Source organism: Dipodomys spectabilis, unplaced genomic scaffold (assembly GCF_019054845.1).
Source record: "Dipodomys spectabilis isolate Male_0828 unplaced genomic scaffold, ASM1905484v1 ptg000018l, whole genome shotgun sequence".
NCBI lineage: Eukaryota > Metazoa > Chordata > Mammalia > Rodentia > Heteromyidae > Dipodomys > Dipodomys spectabilis.
In genome coordinates this window covers 4,116,890-4,137,951 of record NW_024870695.1, presented here as the reverse complement: position 1 = coordinate 4,137,951, position 21,062 = coordinate 4,116,890, and the positions used below count along the sequence as shown (strand labels likewise).

The 21,062-nt window shown below is 38.6% G+C and overlaps 1 protein-coding gene across 2 annotated transcripts in view; it reads left to right on the top strand.

The window, feature by feature from the left end:
* The window catches only part of Ulk2 (unc-51 like autophagy activating kinase 2), an 85,104-nt gene that overhangs the window by 47,569 nt on the left and 16,473 nt on the right, over positions 1-21,062 (top strand). The window contains exons 15-18 of one of the 2 annotated variants that reach the window (XM_042672431.1): positions 6,692-6,829; positions 13,923-14,068; positions 16,018-16,098; positions 20,515-20,801. In XM_042672431.1, coding sequence (XP_042528365.1) covers positions 6,692-6,829; positions 13,923-14,068; positions 16,018-16,098; positions 20,515-20,801 — 652 coding nt within the window. The remainder of the gene's footprint in view (positions 1-6,691; positions 6,830-13,922; positions 14,069-16,017; positions 16,099-20,514; positions 20,802-21,062) is intronic. The other variant, XM_042672442.1, reaches the window with a different exon arrangement.

Genomic DNA, 21,062 nt, shown 5'->3' with positions numbered 1-21,062 from the left:
AGAAATGATGGTTAAATTCTTTCCCTAGAACTCACTTTCATTGAAATTACTTTGAAATGCTTCGGTCAATTGAAATGAATAACTTTTGTCTAGGAGTCAGAAATTTTCCTGGAAAAAAACCTGGCTCACTTTTGAAACTGGACTCAAAAGTTACTGTAGCCCAAAATCTTCATTTTTGTCCCAAGTCTAGTTGAATAGAAACCTCAGAATTGTAAGAGCTATCCTGAGCTGGTTATTTCAAAAGATGCTATTCAACTTAAAGCTATATTTCCTCAAAGTTTTTGTTTTTAATATATATTAAGCTGAAAGTAAGTTTTGTATTCATTACTATCCTGTCACTCCGCCACCACTGCAATCTGGAAGAAGACTTAGAATTTGGATCTGAGTTTACCAGTTACACAGAATTCTATTTTCCTTATAAGAGTTTGTATTTAATTTCTTTTGTTCATTAAAATCCTTACAAATATGAAAAAAATTTCCCAGTGTTCCAATATTATGTTAGCAAAATGTGATTGAGGATACAGAATTTTGCTTCCTAGCATCATTTAGGGAATGGAACATATGTTAAGGGAAATATACATATGTTTTATAAAATGTAATGAAAGTTTTAAGACCTAAAGAGAGTATTAAGACCTAAATATTTTGACCTACAGTGCTCTACTGTTAATAGGCACAAATTTTGTCTACCATCTCAAGAAAGCATTTAGTAGTGTGAAGGGTAATTGTGTACCTCATTTCATTTATTTCTCTATATTGGTAGTAAAATGTCCTGATTTAGTATCTTCCTCTGTCTTGAGGCTTTTGTTTCAAATGTATATAGAAATGTACTTTTTCTTGGCATTTTTGAATAGTGTACTCACCTTCCCATTGAATGCAGCTGGATAATTCATACCCTTTGAGATTGCTCATGAATGCTGACAGGTAGTTATTACATCTTACTAAACTGCTTCTAAATAGTATTGATGCAAATTAGCACTGTGACAAAATATTTGTATAGGAAAAAGAAAAGAAAATATGAAAAAACTCCAAATTGGACCTAAGAATTCTGAAACTATGGGGTATTCGTTTATTATAAAATTGGTTATGCTAGATATTTCCTTATCCCTTAGTGTCTCAATAATTTTTTAGTGATGCCTCTAGGCTGACTACCTAAAAGTCCAATTTGTTAAGTAGTTCTGTCCAAACAATAGTTTTGAGGTATCTGTGTGTCTTCTTAAAAATTGTAATATACTGCCAGGCGCCGGTGGCTCACGCCTGTAATCCTAGCTACTCAGGAGGCTGAGATCTGAGGAACTCGGTTCAAGGCCAGCCCGGGCAGAAAAGCCCGTGAGATTCTTATCTCCAGTAAACCACCCGAAAACCGGAAGTGGTTCTGTGGCTCAAGCAGTAGAGCGCTCTCCTTGAGCTGAAGAGCTCAGGGATAGCGTCAAAGCCCAGAGTTCAAGCCCCATGACTGACAAAAAAAAAAAAAGTAACATACTCCAGGATATCCCTTGTGTAGGTAGCAATGGCACCTTGAAGTCTCTTAGTACACAATTTGGGAGCCCTGGAGGTAAGCAAATCTAATTTAAATTTGTTTGCTGCCTGTCTTTCTTTGAGGATATGGAAATTCAAGTATGAGAATTAAATAGTTACGATTTTCAATTTTTAATTGCCATCCCTTTTTGTTCTTGTGTTATTTTTGACTCTTGTTCACTTTGTTTTCCCATTATATGATACTTTATACTTTTTTCTTTCACCAGTGAGAACATTTTCACTTAAAGAAATGCTTCTTAGTAACATTCTTTCATTGCCTACATGATAATCTTCAAAAAAATGTAAGAAACATATATATTCCAGGCAACACATGAACATAGCCATAAAGTATTTTAGAATTCCTAGACTTTTTGTGGCCTATTGTTGATAGAAGCCAACTGTGAACCAGGCTTTGATGGGTTAGGGTATACCATTTTGATAGCCTCCTTCCATAGACACAACTTTTTTCTTGCTGGATCTTCCACCTTCATTCCATGTCGATCCACAACTATGGATGGATATCCCAGCTCTGTCCTTCTCTATTGTTTTGATCTTTGAGGAATAAGCATCTTATCTCTAGCCGACTCTCTATCACTTACCACAGCTCTGTGAAACTGAGCTCCTAGAAGATTAAGCTTCACTAGAACTCTTGTGGGACTAGATCCTGCCCTCTTCTGTCCTTTCTAGTTATGTGGCCACTGTCCTGAGAACTTGTTAACCTTCCTAAAACATAGGCTACTGGGGATCTCCTAGTGTAAAAATTAATAATACTTTCTACCACAATATATTAAATGCAAGTAGAAACAAATACAAAAAGAGTGTTAAATTAACTATGCAATATTAAAATGTCTTCATATCCCAGTATTACCTCATGATAACTTGTGAGATTTTTACACCTTTGATCATATAAAATAATATTTATTGAAATGAACTCCAGGAAACAAGAGGTTTTTTTTCTTTGTTGTTGTTTTTGCTCTTTTCTTTTTGTCTTGTTTGTTCATTTATCTGTCTTCAGGAGGGTACAGGTGGGCCCAGAAATGGAGGGACAAAGAGTGAACAATGCAGCAGTGGTACTCACTAGACACACTACATTGGAAATGAACTATGCAACTTGTGGGGAGGGAAAAGAGGGAAAAACAGAACAAAGGAAGGAGTGACATTGTCCAAAAAGAAATATACTCATGACCTGATTTATGTAACTGTAACCCCTCTGTACATCATCTTTATAATAACAAAAATAAAATTTAAAAAATTGATGTTCATATAAAGCTAGAAAAAACTCTAGCTGGAGATGTAGGGAAGATTTTCTTTTTTAAAAAATACAGGTTTTTAAACAGACAAATAGTAACTTTACATCTTTGCAAGATCCAGTATGTCATTACATACACGTATAATGATCAGATCAGGGCATTTGACATATCTGCCACCTCAGAGCTATGTCATTTCTTCATACTAAGATCTTTAAAAACCCAACTATGAGACAAACATTGGTGGCTTACACCTGTAATCCTAGCTACTCGGGTGGTTGATATCTAAAGATTGTGGTTCAAAGCCAACCCTGGGCAGGAAAGTCCATGAGACTCTCTCCAATTAAACACCAAAAAACCAGACATGGCCTTGAGTGAAAAAAGCTCAGGGACAATGCCCAGACCCTGAGTTCAAGCCCCACAACCACCACCACCAACAAAAATCCAAGTAGGGATTTAAAACTACTCAATTGTCAACTATAATTGTTCTACTATGTCCTTCCTGTCCTATTGTCACCTGCACCCATTAATCATCCTCTCCACTCTTCACAGGCTGTGGTAACCACTGTTCTAATACATATATGTGTGTGTGTGTGTGTTTATATACTTATTTATTTACATGGACCTTTTGCTTGCCTCAGTAGGCACTCTATGACCTGAGCCATGTCTCCAGCCCCAATATTCTATTGTCTACTTCTTTGAGTTCAACTTTAGTTACTTATTTGAGTTCAAACTCTAGTACCTAGAGAAGTAGGCAGGCCCTCTGCCATTTGAGCTATACCATCCAGTCTTGAGATCAAGCTTGATTGAATTAAATGAAAACTAGAGAGTATATAGAAGCACATTAAACCATAGACTAGTTAAGAACTCTATCTAGCTGTCAACTACTGGATCCTGATAGGGTGATTAAACACTAAAAGATTTCTCATGTTGGGAGGAAAGCCAAGATAATAAATACTTGTTGCCTTAGTTTCTACAGCTCAAGGAAGTTAAATATATCCGATTCTTTTGGCCTTTTCTTCACAATTGCAGGGTAGTTGCTAAAGCTCCTACAAGTATAATTATATTCTGGGCAAGAAGAAGGAAAATGAATGGAAGACTTCCACTACCTCTCATTGGCTAAAAGGCATATAGCTAACCGATTACAAGGGAATCTGGAACATGTCATAATTTAACTGGTCATATCACTACCATCAATAAATTTTTAATTCTATTAGAAATAATGGATGGATAACTACTGAAAAACAACATATCTTCTACAAATGGGACTTTTTCCTTTTTTCTTTCTTTTTTGGTAGTACAGGGGTTTGAACTCAGGGCTTCATGCTTACGTGGCCTGTTTATTTGCTTGGCTGGCATTCTACCACTTGAACCACACTTCCAGCCCAGCATTTTGCTAGTATTAGAAATAGAATCTTACAAACTTTTCTATCTGGGTTAGCTTCTCTTATTTACTGAATGAGTCAATATGTGATTTCTTTTTATCTTTTTAACCAGGGAAAATGTGGAATTGTTAGAACTATACAAGAATGAAATGTCACCTTTCTTAAGGCACAATATTATCTCCAATATTGTTTTAGGATATGTTGTAAAATGAACTGGAAGTCACCTAGAGACATATATACCACTTCTGAATTTATTAAAATCAAGGAGAAAACACTAATAAGTTAAGGAAAACAAATACACTTGAATGTGAACTTCATATCAGTTGTATGCTTTGAGAATTGCGCAATGTGTTTTCCGTCTTTGTGTAGTGAAAAGTTCCTTGGAAATGCTTGCTGCATTCATGACTTTTGTAAACATTCCAGTCATCTTTGCTCTTGAACTTCTTGTTCTTTTACCCAGCATGTTTTTCTAGAAATATTTTTTTCTATCATATAGTAATGAACAACAGAATGTGGGATTAACAATTCTGCAAGCCTGTGGATTTTTCCTGTTGTTGTAGAGGGACTGTTTTGGGGGTTATTGGTACAATTTTTAGTCTTGAATGTACAGAGGAATTCCAGAGTAGTTCTTTAGATACAGGTGTGATTTTTTTGGTATTGTTGTTTTATACATATTTCAACAGGGCTATTTCTTGTTTATATCCAGAAGTGATCATTTGTCTCTTTCTAGAATTTTCTCTAAATATCATTAACAGTTCAGATGAAAGAAAAAGTCATTGATATTTTTATTGTTATTATTAAGTAGTTATAAAAGGTTTAAAATTCCATAAAGTCAGATTGTGAGTACAATGCTTCCTGGACAATGTCACCCTTGCTTTGTTCTCCCCCATTTTCTCCCTCTCATCCCTACCCATAAGTTACGCAGTTCATTTTTACATAATGTATATTTAATACAATGACTACATTTGCTCACCCTTCCTCCATTCCTGTGTCCCTTTTTGACCTCCCACAAAAAGGTCCATGTTTCCATTTCCTAGTATTTGTTTTGATAAACAGTATTTTAGTTGTTCAGAGGATTTTTCCTCTAAGAATACCATCCTTTAGTCAGTTTGTTTGTGTGTAAATACATTGAGTGCTGTATATATTATTGTGCCTAGTTATATTTTAGATCTAGCCTCCATAGATGAGAAAAAAATGTGCCATTTGTCTCTCTGAGCCTGGCTTGCTTCACTTAACCTGATTTGTTCTAGGTTCATCCATTTCCCTGCAAATGACATATTATCCTTTCTAGTAGATGTATAAAATTCCATTGTGTATATATACCACATTTTCTTTCTTTCTTTTTTTTTACTGAATTTGGGACAAATATTCTCAACTCAATGACATTCTAGGCTGGCTAGTGAGCAACTCTGTGAGAAATTGAGACTTAAGTCTTATGGTTAGTTGTATTGTTTATACTCATTTAAAATGTCCTCAATTTATGCACACAACAAATAACTTCTATTCACACACCTCTTTTTGCTACTCTAACACTAAGCTTTGCAGCTGGAGCACTGTTTGTAGTGTGGCAGGTAATGATTAAAACTATCTAGGCATGGTGTTAGCCACATTTTCACTCATCTATTGTAGGGCATTTGGGCCATTTCCATAACTTGCCTTTTTTTTTTTTTTCGGATCATGGGGCTTGAACTCTTTGCTTGGGTGCTATCCCTCGGCTCTTCAGCTTAAGGTGAGTGCTCTACCACTTGAGCCACAGTGCTACTAATGGTTTTCTAGTGGTTTATTGGAGATAAGAGTCTCACAGAGTTTCCTGCCTGAGCTGGCTTTGAACCATGATCCTCAGATCTCAGCCTCTTGAGTAGCTAGGATTACGGGCATGAGCCACCGGCACCCGGCTCCATAACTTGCCTATTGTAAATAGCACAGCAATAAACATGGAAGTGTAATTGTCTTTACCATATCCTGATTTAGAATGCTCTGGATAGATGCCAAAGAGTGGTATTGCTGGATCATAGGGTAGTTCTATATTCAGTTTTTTAAAAATCTCCAAACTAGCCAGGCTCTGGTACTTATGCCTATAATCCTAGCTACTCAGGAGGCTGAGATGTGAGGATTGTGGTTCAATGCCAGCCCGGGGAGCAAAGTCCATGAGACTCTTCTCTCCAATTAACCACCAGAAAACTGGAAGTGGCTCTGTGGCTCAAGTGGTAGAGCACTCACCTTGAGCTGAAGAACTCAGGGACAGCACCTAGACCCAGAGTTCAAGCGCCACAACTGACAGCAACAACAACAACAACAATCTCCAAACTACCATCCATAGTGGTTGTAATAGTTTACATTCCCATTAGCAGTGTAATAGGGTTCTTTTTTCCCCACATCCCTGCCAATATTTGTTACTATTCAAATTATCAATGCTGGTCTATCTTACTGGGGTAAAATGGAATCTCAAAATTGTTTCATTTGCATTTCCTTTATGGCCAGGAATGTTGAGCTTTTCCTCATGTCTTACAGATATTTCTTTCCTTTTTCAATAAACGATAACAGGCAGTGTCAGCCTACTGTGTCACCTCACAGTGAAACAGCCCCAATTCCAGTTCCTACTCAAATAAGGAATTATCAGCGCATTGAGCAGAATCTCTCATCTACTTCCAGCTCTGGCACAAATCCACATGGTTCTCCAAGGTAAGTTAATGTCTTCATTCTTTTTATTTTCTTAACATTTTTATTATTAATGATATTATTTAAAATGTACACATATGTATAATTATATGTAATATACACATAATATGCTATTATACATAATATTATATATAAAGTATAATTATTATTTTTGTTTTTGGTCATGGTTCTAAGGGCTTGGTGCTGTCCCTGAGTTTTGCTAAAGGCTAGCACTCTACCACTTTGAGCCACAGCACCACTTCTGGTTTTCTGGTGGTTAAATGGAGATAAGAGTCTCATGGACTTTCCTGTCTAGGCTGGCTTTGAACCATGTTCCTCAGATCTCAGCCTCTTGAGTAGCTAGGATTATAGGCATGAACAACTAGCACCTCGCTATAAAGAATTAACAAACATCAGGGACAGCTCCAAGGCCTAGAGCTCAAGCCCCACGACTGACAAAAAAAAAAAAGAGAGAGAGAGAGAGAGAGACCTTTCATGCGATTGTTTCTAACATATTTATAAGATTATGTCTTTGTTGCCTTGTATGTCCCTCCCCCATGGTACAACCCCTGCTTTCACTATATATGATGTTGGTATATATGGAGGGGAAGGGAAAAAACAAATTGTAAAAACAGGGATACAAGAGGACCCATTGCAACAATGAGATGTACAAGTCGTTATGTCGAAAAATGAACTTTACAACTTTGGTGGGGGAAGACGGGGGTGGGGGGAGGATACGAAGGGACGGGAAGGGGAAACAAAGCAGGAGGCTACAATGCTTGATAAGAAATGTGCTCATTATCTTACCCACGTAATTGTAACCCCTCTGTACAGTATTTTCACAATAAAAATATATTAAAAAAAAAAGAATTAACAAACTGAGTGCCTATGAGTTAGCCAACAAAATACTGAACTAGAGGTAAGGCTCCAGTGATACAATATCAGCTTTTAGTGGAAAAAGCCAAGCAAGAGCTTGGGGCCCTGAGTTTAAACCCCAGTTCATGAATAAGCACATACAAAAAGATGGTTATAGGGCTGGGAAGGTGGCTCAGTGGTAGAGCGCTTGCCTTGCATGCATGAGGCCCTGGGTTCGATTCCTCAGCACCACATAAGCAAAAAGAAAAAAGCCGGAAGTGGCACTGTGGTCAAGTGGTAGAGTGCCCCACCACCAGACCCCCCCCCAAAAAAAAGATGGTAATAAAGATTTAAACACTAAAACTTAACTTGTAAAAATATAAGACTAGTTATTCAGTGGTGATTACATTTCATTTCTAGAAAACAGAGAGTGGAAGAAAGATTTTTGATTCAGCATGGCAAATGTTAACTGTATGTGTGTGATCAGGGATTATGGCAGAATAGAATTAGTAGCTCTTCACAGAAACCCCAGAGAGGCTTAAGTCTCAAGAGAACCCAAGCAAAATGAAGGGAAAAAAAATAGCACTTTAATATCTGGTTACTTGTTTTACATGTAAATATATATGGTCTATTCACAGTCTCTATATAGTCTGTGTATGAGATTGCATGTATACAAAGTTACTAATTTTTAATGAGTAGCCCGGCACCAGTGGCTCACACCAGTAATCCTACCTCCTCAGGAGGCTGAGATCTGAGGATCGCAGTTCAAAGCTGGCCTGGGCAGCAATGTCCGTGAGACTCTTATCTCCAATTAGCCACTAGAAAACTGAAAGTGGCACTGTGACTCAAGTGGTAGAATGCTAGCCTTGAGCTGAAGAGCTTAGGGACAGTGCCCAGGCCCAGAGTTCACAACCACCAAAAAAAAAAAAAAAAAAAAAAAAAGAATGAGAAAGGGAAGAGGTGACATTGTCCAAAAAGAAATGTTCTTTTTACCTGACTTACGTAACTGTATCTATTACAGCATCTTTATAATAACAATTTAAAAAATTGTAAAGAATGAGATAAAATTAAAATGCCCACCAGTAAAGGACTAATATACTCCATCTAGAACGATGGAATACTATGCAGCTTTTATTCCAAAAGAATAAAGAAGCTCTCTTAAGTACAGAATCAGTTAAGTTTCTAAGGTGTAATATGAAATGAAAAAAGTAGCTGGGCACCAGTGGCTCACTCCTGTAGTCCTAGCTACTCAGGAGGCTGAGATCTGAGGATCACGGTTCAAAGCCAGCCCAGGCAGGAAACTCCGTGAGACTCTTATCGCCAATAAAGCACTAGAAAACCAGAAACAGCGCTGTGGCTCAAGCAGTAGAGCGCTCACCTTGAGCTGAAGACCTGAGGGAAGCGCCCAAGCCCAGAGTTCAAGCCCCATGACCGACCAAAAAAAAAAAAGAAATGAAATGAAAAAAGTAGAATGATGAATGGTATATCCAGCAGTGATTCTCAATGTATGGTCTGTGCATCTCTTCCTAGGGCCTGTGAGGTCATTCTTTTCATAATTATCTATAATGTTGTTTACTCTCTTGACTGCATTGATATATAATGGTGCAGAAAGCAGAGATGAATAAAATAGCAGGTACTTTAGTATGAATCAAAGTGGTAATATCAACTGAACAGTCTGTGTTCTTCACCAATATATTTTTTTCAGTACAAAAACATGTCCTTAACAAGGCATCAAATGTTATTTCTTGTTGAAAAGCACAAATCCATGAAGCAGTTTTGTGGCATGTTAGAGCAGCCGTCTTAGGAAAAATATTGTACAGTTGTTTAAGTTGAAAGCTGAACTAGTCTGTATATATATGTGTGTGTGTGTGTGTGTGTGTGTGTACGCGCGCACACGTACGTGTGCATGCATGCACGTGCTCGTGCACACACATGGGTGTATGTATTAATTACCTTTTTATTTTAAAGAATGATGGACAAACTACAGTCTAGCAACAATTTTTGTTAGAAATGAACTAATTTTTTACTACTTTGAAAACAAGGGACAATAAATATCAATTTTTCCATTCAAAAAAGTTCGAAATTTGTAAAATTCATATTCATTATGATGTTGACAACTTCTTAGTGACTTCTCTGACATTTCTGTTAAAAGTGATGGTGAAAGGAAAGGAAGATTGGCAGAGTAATTTCTCTCCGATCAAAGCGAACTAGGGTCATAGAATGCACTTCACCTCGAGTGACACCAAGAAAACTATAAACAGAGATACACACCAACAAAGAAGAATTTATACTGCATGCATACAAGGATAGAAACTGGAGAGGTACCACAGTAAGGTGCCTCATCCCACCCCTACCCTCAGCAGCGGTTGGTGCAGACAGTGACACACCTACAGTTCTAGAACTAAAGGTCCAAAATGGAAAAGCAGGAACTGGAATGCCAGACTGCCACATCCAGATGCAGAACTATTTCACCATAATGTCAATAAAGCACATAAGAATTGACATCAACAAAGAGCTTGGAACCACGAAAGGCTCTATTTCCTATTGCAAAGCAGAGTTGAAAGCATAAGCAATAGAATTAAAAAAGCTGAAAACCAAGGTATCAGGCTAGGAAGATGGTTTAGTGATAAAGTGTTTATCTAGCATGAATGAAACCCTGGGTTCGATTCCTCAGTACCACATACACAGCAAAAGCTAGAAGTGGTGCTGTAGCTCAAGTGGTAGAGCGCTAGCCTTAAGCAAAAAAAGAAGCCCAGGTACAGTGCCCAAGCCCTGATTTCAAGCCCAGGACCGTCAAAAAACAAAACAAAACAAAAAAACCCTAGGGTATCAGGAGTTGAGGATAAAGCAGAAGAAATGGAACAAAAAGAAAATCAAAGCAATGGGGGCTGGGAAAGTGGCGCTTGCCTTGCATGCATGAGACCCTGGGTTCAATTCCTCAGCACCACATAAGCAAAAAGAAAAAAGCCAGAAGTGGTGCTGTGGCTCAAGTGGTAGAGCACTAGCCTTGAGCTGAAGAGCTGAGGGACAACGCCCAGGCCCACAGTTCAGGCCCCATGACCAGACCCCCACTCCCCCCCCCCCCAAAAAAAAGGAATGGATAAAAACACTCTGAACATACTGGAAATTTGGCCAAAAGATCAAATCTACACATAAGCAAGATAGATGAGGGAGAAGAATTCAAAACTAAAGGCATTAAAACCCTATTTAACAAAATAATAACAGAAAACTTCCCCAACTTCAAGAAAGAGAATCTCACCCACTTGACAGAGGCATACAGAATTCCTAACAGAGAGGATCCAAGAAGAAATACTTCTAGATACATCATAGTGAAAAATGCTGGACTTGGAAAAGGAGGAATTAAACTTAAATACAGCAAAATCAAAGAATGAAAAGAAGATTAGGAACAGATTTCTCTACACAAACTCTGAATGCAAGGAAAGCCTGGAATGGTATAATGTAAGCTCTAACCAACACTTACCAACTTAAATTAGTGTACCCAGCAAAGCTATCACTCATAATTGATGGAAAAACTACAACCTTCTACAACAAAACAAAAATTAAAGGAATTCATGAACATTTATCCAGCACTATGAAGAATACTGAAGGAAAGTACAGTATCTGAAGAAGACAATCACAGTCAAGGAAACATAACTTCAAATAAAAATCACTACAAGATTACGTTAGTAAACACAAAAAGAGGAAGGAAGCTATAGGAAGACAACAAAATGGCAGGAAACATGACATTTCTCCATAGTAATGTTAAACATCAATGGGCTAATTCCCCAATCAAAGGACATAGCGCAATAAGGCAAGAGAAAGACATAAAAAGAATTCACATAGGGAAAGAAGTCAAACTATCCCTATTTGTGGACTCCATCGCCAAGCTCCTAGAGCTGATTAACAACTTTGGCAAAGTTAAAGGATACAAAATCAGCCACAAAAATCAGAAGCCTTTCTGTATACCAACAATGTATAAGCAGAGGAAAATCTGCAAAACAATTCCATTTGCAAAGCCTCAAAAAGATACATATATATACATATATATATGTGTTAGAATAAACATAACCAAGGAAGCAAAAATCCTCTACAGTGAAAACTAAAAATCTGAAGAAAGAAATGAAAGATGATATCAGGAAATGGATGTTCATGGACAGGCCATAGTGTCAAAGGCAATCTACTATCAAAATTGTCAAATGTAATCCCTATCTAAATCCCGATGACATTCTTCACCGAGATAGAGAAAACAACCTAAAAATTCATATGGAACAACAAAAGACCTCAAATAGCCAAAGCAATTCTAGGCAAAAAAAAAAAAAAAAAAAAAAAAGCAATGCTGGTGGTATCATAACAGTTATCATAACAAAAATAGCTTGTTAACTGGCACAGATACAGCCCCAAAGATAAATAGAAGAGACTAGAAGGCCCAAAAATAAAGCCATATACCTACAATTATTGGATATTTGACAAGGAACCAAAGATATATGGTAGCAGAAAAAAAAGATAGCCTCTTGAATAATTAATTGGTGTTGGGAAAACTGGACATCCATACACACACACACACACACACACACACACACACGGATATAACTAAAATGGATCCATGTTTGTCACCATGCACCAATATCAACTCAAAGTGGATTTAAGACCTCAACATTAGACTGGAAATTTTGAAACTACTGCAAGATGATGGAGTAGGAGAAACGTTAGAACCGATAGGCATAGGTAGGATTTTTTATTTTATTTTATTTTATTTTTGGCCAATGAAAGCTTGAACTCAGGGCGTAGGCATTGTCCCTGAGCTGCTTTTGCTCAAGGCTAGCACTCTACTACTTGAGCCACAGTGCCAATTCTGGCTTTTTCTGTTTATGTGGTACTTGGGAATCGAATCCAGAGCTTCATGCATACTAGGCAAACACTCTACCACTAAGCCACATCCCTAGCCCCAGGAATTTTTTTGAGTCCCAGGAGCACAGCAAATAGGAGAGAGATTGATAAATAGGATTACATCAAAATAAAAAGTTCCTTTGCTGCAAAGGACATAGTTACTAGAAAGACAGCCAACAATTGGGAGAAAATCTTCATGCCAGCTGTGTATCCAAAATATGCAAGAAGCTCTAAAAGTTAACATCCTCCCCCCCAAGTAATAAAGCAATCAATAAATGAGCAAAGGAGCTTAAGACACTTGTCAGAAGAAGCAATAATGGTAGACACATAAAGAAGTGCTCAACATCCCTGGCTATAAAGGAAATGCCAATTAAAACAATTTTGAGGTTTCATCTTGCCCAGTTAGACTGGCAACCATCAAAAATTCAGACAAGAACAAATGCTGAAAGGGATATAGGAAAAAGGAACCCTATTGCGCTATTGGTGGGAATATAAACTACAACAACCACTGTGGAAGGAGGTTTGGAAGTTCTTCAAAAAACTAAACATCAAACTAAACTTATGACCCAACCATACGCTTGGACATCTACCGAGATATTACAAGTAAGGATACAGTAAAGACGCTTGAACATCCATGTTCACTGCTGCACTATTCTCAATAGCCAAATTATAGAAACAGCCCAGATGGCCTACACCAAATGAATGGATCATAATCCTCTATCACCTCACTTATTTTGTTTTAAAAATATGTGTATTTCATCATTTTATGTTAAATAAACATACTTGTAATGAATTAATTTTTAAAATTTCTCAGTGTAATTTCAAATATAGTAATAAATATGAAGCTTATGAACAAAAACTTAAGTCTTAAGTAATTTTTTTTTGTTTTTGTGCCAGTCCTGGGGCTTAAACTCAATCTGAGCACTGTACCTCAGCTCTTCAGCTCAAGACTAACACTCTACCACTTTAGCTACAGTGCCACTTTGGGTTTTCTGGTGGTTTATTGGAGATAAGAGTTTCATGGAATTTCCTGCCTGGGCTGGCTTTGAACCAAGATCCTCAGATCTCAGCCTCCTAAGTAGCTAGGATTACAGGCGTGAGCCACCGGCGCCTGGCTCCTTGAATTCTTTTGATCAAGGCTAGTACTCTATTCTTGAGACACAGCTCCACTTCTAGCTTTTTCTTTTCTTTTCTTTTCTTTTTGGTAGTTAATTGGAGATCAGAGTCTAACAGACTTTTCTGCCCGGGCTGGCTTTGAATCACAATCCTTAGATCTCAACCCCCGCATTGTGAAGAAGTTTCCAGAAAATAAATTAGACAGACAGCAGTAAATCTAGATTCTTCCAAAAAGAGTTAATTCTCTTTTTCTTTTCAGATCTGCAGTAGTACGAAGGTCTAACACCAGCCCCATGGGTTTCCTCCGGCTGGGGTCCTGCTCCCCAGCACCTGCAGACACAGTACAGACAGTTGGGCGAAGACTCTCTACTGGGTCTTCCAGACCTTATTCACCTTCCCCTTTGGGTAAGGAGAGTTTAAAGCAGTTATTTTCAACCTTTTTTCACTGCAACCAATTTTATGTGGCATACTCTGCATAGAAAGATTGGTTTATGATGGCAGTCATGTGAACCTACTGGAGGCTTGTGTCCTATCCCACCCACTGTATTCCACTCCCAAATCCCCCTTGAGAATCTCTGTATAAACTTGAGAATATAATAACATATGTGTCAAAAGTATCTTCACTAAGTCTACAGGTTCAAAACATCAGTTAGAAGTCTTAGGCTAAAGTGCATTAAATGCCAACTCTGCTATCATTTATGTGTATGAGGATTAAAATACAATAGCTCTGAGTCACATCTACCAGAAGCCTTCCAATGGAAATATAGCAGTAGCTTTGTTACACATCTTCCCACTTCACCTACACAGTCTTTCATCGGAATAAGGAGAACCTGAAACAAAAGGAACAAAATGCTGAAATTCAGAGTATATCTAAGGGAGGCCAAAGCTACTGCATCTGTAGCATCTATGAAAATGGCACTAAAGTGGTGGGAAGAACAGAGGAGCCTATCTGTAGTCAGAATCTCACAGGAGACCCTATAATAATATACCTACAAAATTGAAATTTCCTCATTACCTATTGAAATGGTCTTAGATATTTTTACCTGAGAAATCTTCAAATAAAATGGTGCCCTTTCATTACTCCCTTAGCAACACCTGAGGCACTAAATGCAAGATCCTAACCTTGCAGTCAAGGAGAAGACTGCTACTTTGCCTCTTGCCCTTTCTTGTTATTCACTTGTCTCTTGTCTGTATAAATTCTTTGAAACCTTCTTCTTGTTTCAGTTTGATTTCTCAGGGAGATGGTTGCAAAGACCTTATCATGCAAGAGACTGATGGGAGGAAGTATTTGTAAAAGCCAAAGGGGAAGGTTGAGAAGAAGGGCCTACAGACCAGGTTCAGGTCTGAAACCTTGGAAAGAAATTCATAAAGGGGAATTTGGATAAGAAGAGTCTCAGACTATAGTAGTTTTCAGAAAGTTTTATCCAGACTACAGACTATCCAAGTACTAGCTTGTCAAAGGAATTCTTGTACATACTTCAACAGTGCTGAATTAGTCATTGTCTTGGAGTGACCCTGGGAGCAAATGAATACATAGACAACAGTTGTGCCCTGTAGCTCCATAGCGCCAAGCACTTTGTACTACAAATTCTTTTTTTTTTTTTGGGGGGGCGGGGGGGGGGGTCTGGTCGTGGGGCCTGAACTCTGGGCCTGGGCGCTGTCCCTCAGCAATTCAGCTCAAGGCTAGCGCTCTACCACTTGAGCCACAGTGCCACTTCCGGCTTTTTTCTTTTTGCTTATGTGGTGCTGAGGAATTGAACCCAGGACCTCATGCATGCAAGGCAAGCGCTCTACACTGAGCCACCTTCCCAGCCCACAGTACAAATTCTTGTACTTCAGCTTTTTTGTGAGTGTGTGCCTGTACTGAGGCTTGAATTCAGGGCCTGGGCACTGTCCCTAAGGGTTTTTGCTCAAGGCTAGTACTGTAACACTTGAGCCATAGCTCCAGTTCTGGCATTTTGGTGGGTAATAGGAGATAGAGAGTTCCAAGGACTTTCTTGTCTTGGCTTCAAACATCAATCTTCAGATCTCAGCCTTCTGAGTAGCTAGAAATACAAATGTTAGCCATAAGCACCCAGCCAGTAAAATGCTTTATACACATACCTATTATTTGCATTTATTTGTTTACATGGCCTTCTTCCCTATGTTGTTTCAAATCTAATTATATTGCATTATTTTAATTTCATTGTACCCAGGGTCTAGCACATTGGTTTCTCAATAAATATTAGTTACTCTAAACCTTTGCCAGTTAAAATTGTGTAAACGATTGTACAGTGAGCAATTTGTGCATGTATTGCCTGTTGACTTACTTGGTTTGTAGTAATTTTTTTTTCTTTTACAATCTCACTTCATAGTTGGTACCATTCCAGAACAGTGTAGTCAATGTTGCTGTGGGCATCCTCAGGGCCATGAATCTAGGAGTAGAAACTCCTCAGGTAGGAAAAATAATTTGCTATATTAATCACTTGAATTTTGTAATACTGATTTTTTACCAGTTTTACCAAAACAACAGAATTAATATAGAATATTTCCTCTCCTGCTTTTTAGTGTTTTGATCTAATGTGTTTAATTTTATTTATTTATTTTTTGTTCTAGTACAAGAGCTTGAACGCTGGACCTGGGCATTGTCCCTTAACATTTTCACTCAAGGCTAGTACTCTACCACTTGAGCCATTCCTCCACTTCTAGGTTTTTGGTGATTAATTGGAGATAGGAGTCCTACTGACTTTTCCTGTCCAGGCTTGCTTTGAACCATGATCCTCACATCTCAGCCTCTTGAATAGCTAGGATTATAGGCATGAGCCACCAACACCTGGCTCCTAATGTGTTTTATTCTTTTACTTAGTATCCTTTTCAGAATGAGACTTCCTTATGGAAATAAGTCTTAGGAATTAAATAATTTGGGTAAGTTTTAGTCATTGCCACACAGATTAAGAAAATTAATTTAGAAAATGAAATTTGTTACCTTGATTAACCTATTTCTTGGTGAGAGCCACCAGTCAGCACTGGATAAAAAAGAAATTGCTGAGCTTGGCACTGGTGGCTCACCACTATAATCCTAGCTACTCAGGAGGCTGAGATCTGAGAATTTCAATCACAGGTAGCACAGGCAGGAAATTCTTTGAGACTCTTATCTCCAGTTAACCAGCAAAGAACCACAAGTGGAGCTGTGGCTCAAGTGGTAGAGAACTAGCCTTGAGCAAAAAATCTCAGGGATAAGGTTCAAGCCTCAGGACCAGCACAAAAAGAAAGAAAAAGGAATTGCTTTATTGTATTATTACAATAAAGCATAAATTTATTGCTTTGTTGTATAATATATATGCCTGGACACATATGTGTAAATTCTTTTTAGTGTGTGTGTGTGGGGGGGGGGGGGGGTAGGGGAGGTGGAGTGGGGTGGGAGGGGCTCAGTCCTAGAGCTTGAACTCAGGGCCTGGGTGCTGTCCCTGAGCTTCTTTTGCTCAAGGCTAGTACCCTACCACTTGAGCCTCAGCTCTACTTCCAGCTTTTTTTAAATGATGGTCCTGGAGCTTGAACTCAGAGCTTGGATGCTGTCCTTGAGCCTCTTTGTGCTCAAGGCTAGCACTCTACCACTTGAGCCACAGCATCACTTCTGGCCTTTTCTGAGTAGTTTATTGGAGATAAGAGTCTCACAGACTTTCTGGCCCAGGCTTGCTTCGAACTGTGATTCTCATGTCTCAGCCTCCTGAGTAGCCAGTATTACTGGCATGAGCTGAAGGTGCCCAGCCACTTGCAGCTTTTTTGATAGTCTGACTTTACTGTCCAAGCTGGTTTTGAACCAGGATCCTCAGCTCTCAGCCTCCTGAGTAGCTAAGATTACAGGCATGAACCATCAGTGCCCAGTTATAAATACTTTAATATTTCAAATTTTATTGTATGGGAATGTGAGGAATTTCATATTACTTTGAAAATCTCAAATTTCTAAATTTAGTTTTTTCTATTTTGTGTTTTCTTAAAAGTGAAGCTGAAGCCAGGTGCCAGTGGCTCTCGCCTGTACAATAATCCTAGCTACTCAGGAGGTTGAGATCTGAGGATCATAATTCAAAGCCAGCCCAGGCATGAAAATCTGTGAGACTCTTATTTCCAATAAACCACTCAGAAAAAGCCAGAAGTGGTGCTGTGGCTCAAATGGTTGAGCGCTAGCCTTAAGCACAAAGAAGCTCAAGAACAGAGCCCAGGCTCTGAGTTCAAGCACCAGGAACCCTTCCCCCCCACCAAAAAAAAGTGAAGCTTAAATAACTTTTCCTGATTTGACTTTATCTATCTGAATTTTTAGTGGCTCTAGGATTTGAACACAGGATATTGCACTTATTAAGCACATGTTCTACCATTTGAGCCACTCTTCTACCCCTTTTGATTTACTTGTTTTTCAAGTAGAGTCTCAGTGTTTTTGCCTGGAGCAGATCTCAGACAATCCCTCTTCTTATGGCCTCCCACATAGCTGGGATCACAGGCATACCACTACATACTGCTTCAGAATCTTGCTAGCTTTTTTGCTTAGGCTGGCCTCAAACCATATTCTTGATGTTAACCCCCCCCAAATTGTTGAGATCATGAGTATGTACCACGTCACCCAGTTTTTTGCTTATTTATTAAAATTACTTCTGTAAAGGGTAGGACACTATTCTGTAAGTAAATGTCAGCTTTGGATTGAGGTCAAGCCTGTAGTGGTTAATAAAACTTTTGTCAGTGTCTGTTTCTGGTTTTTTTTCCCCTGGTTGTGGAGCCTGAACTCTGGGCCTAGGTGCTGTCCCTCAGCTTTTCAGTTCAAGGCTAGCGCTCTACCACTTGAGCCACAGTGCTACTTCTGGCACTTTTGCTGCTTATGTGGTGCTGAGGAATCGAACCCAGTGCCTCATGCATGCAAGGCAAGCACTCTACCACTGAGCCACCTTCCCAGCCCTTCTGTTGTGGTTGTTTTGTTTTGTTTTGTTTTGTTTTTGAGACTAAGGTCTCACTATGTAGCCAGGGTAGCCTTGAATGAACTTAGAATCCTCTTTCCTCAGCCTCTTGAACTCTCTGATTATTAGCACATTCCAACATTCCAAGCTTCAGAGTTTTAGGTCACTACAAATAATTGTATGATCTTATTATTATTGATGATAGTTTGACTTACAAGAAACTAAAGAAAATATGTAACTGGAGCTCAAAGATGGTGGACTTTCAATGGGAAACAACTTGATTTATGTGAAAAAAGGGATACCCAACATTTCAAGGTCTTGATGTGGTAACTCCTTAAAGTGAAGAAAATCCATAGACAAGTGTTTTCTTTGTAGAGTATGCAAATACTTGAAGTTTTAAATATGTCATTAGTGAAACTGACAGAACACAAAAAAGATCCTTTCTATCTTTTGTGATATTGGAGATTGAATTTAGGGCCTTCCACATACTATGCAAATGCACTACACTACTTGAGCCATACCCCCAGCCCATAAATTATCCATACATCTTTTATTTTTTAAACTAAAAATAAAACCTAGGAAAGATCTACTATGTTTATGATCTTTTATCCTACATCTTTTATAGTTTGGGATTTTATTTTCCAACAACAGGTTTAACTAGGATAGTTTGAAACATTATATGGAAGAGAATAATTATAGTGATGTTCCCAAGTATATATTCTTTTTTTCCCAAGTATGTATTCTTATAAAAATAGAAATTGTCCTATGTAGTGTAATACTTTGTTGCCTTCATTAACTTTAACCATTATTTATACAGAATTAATCTAGCTTATTAGCTGCTGACAAAACCAGCTAATGTATCTATTAAATTCTGTCTCCTGAGAATAACAATAAGGTACTTCTCATTGTTGGGTTTTTTTGTTTTGTTTTGTTTTTTTGTCAGTCATGGGGCTTTAACTCTGGGCCTGGGCACTGGCCCTCAGCTCTTCAGCTCAAGGCGAGTGCTCTACCACTTGAGCCACAGTGCCACTTCAGGTTTATTGGAGATAAGAGTTTCATGGACTTAACTGCCCGGGCTGTCTTTGAACCATGATCCTCAGATCTCAGCTTACTGAGTAGCTAGGATTACAGGTATGTGCCACCAGCGCCTGGCTCTTCTCATTGTTTTTAAGGATGACAGAAAATTATCTCTTGTCATGCTAACAATTGTTAGAATGTCTCATGAAAAATAAAATATTCAGCTGGGCACTGGTAGCAAATGCCTGTAATCCTAGCTACTCAGGAGACTGAGAGCTGAAGATCATGATTTGAAACCAGCCTAGGCAGGAATCTGTGAGACTCTTAGCTCCAATTACCTACCAGAAAACCAGTAGAGCCATGGTTCAAAGTGGTAGGATACTAGCCTTAAATGAAAGAGCTCAAGGACAGTGCCCAGTCCAAGCCCTATGACTGACTGAGTAAATAAATAAATAAAAATAAGATATTTGTTAGAATTCCTCAGAAATGGCCCTGTGGCTCAAGTGATAGAGAGCTAGCCTTGAGCTGAAGAGCTGAGGGACAGCACTCAGACCCAGAGTTCAAGACCCATGACCCACAAAAAAAATTAATTAATTTTAAAAAAATAGAATTCCTATGTTTTAAAAATTGCTTTGGGCTGGGATTGTGGCTTAGTGGTAGAGTGCTTGCTTAGCATGCATGAAGCCCTGGGTTTGATTCTTCAGTTCTCCATACACAGAAAAAGCCAGAAGTGGGGCTGTAGCTCAAGTAATAGAGTGCTAGCCTTGAGCAAAAGAAGTCAGGGACAGTGCCCAGGTCCTGAGTTCAAGACACAGGACTGGCAAAAAAATCAAAAATAAAAATTGTCTTGTTTTCTGTTTTTACACTACACTTCTTCACTGTGGGTTCCTATTGCATTCATTTTCTTGGTAGGTTCTCCAGTGCCACAGACTCAGTCACCACCGTCCCTCTTATTGGGTGCTAGACTGCAGAGCGCCCCTACCCTCACTGATATCTATCAGAACAAGCAGAAGCTCAGAAAACAGCACTCAGACCCTGTGTGCCCATCCCATGCTGGAGCTGGGTACAGCTACTCATCTCAGCCCAGTCGGCCAGGTAGCCTTGGAACCTCTCCCACCAAGCATATGGGATCCTCTCCACGGAGTTCTGATTGGTTCTTTAAAACTCCTTTACCAACAATTATTGGCTCTCCTACTAAGGTGTGTTTCTTTTTCTTTTCTTTTTTATATTTTTATTGGCATCAATTGGCTGTACAAGGGAGTTGCAGTCTGACATGTCCACATATTCATGCAGTATATCTTAAGTAGACTCACTCCCTACATCACTTTCCCTCTTCCCCTTTTCTAAAGGTATATTTTTAAAACATAGATGGGTTTGGGAAAAGATTTATGATAAGCAAATAGCCATAATATTTTTCAAATATACAGGACCTTAGTCATTTATGAGAGACAGAAGTTATT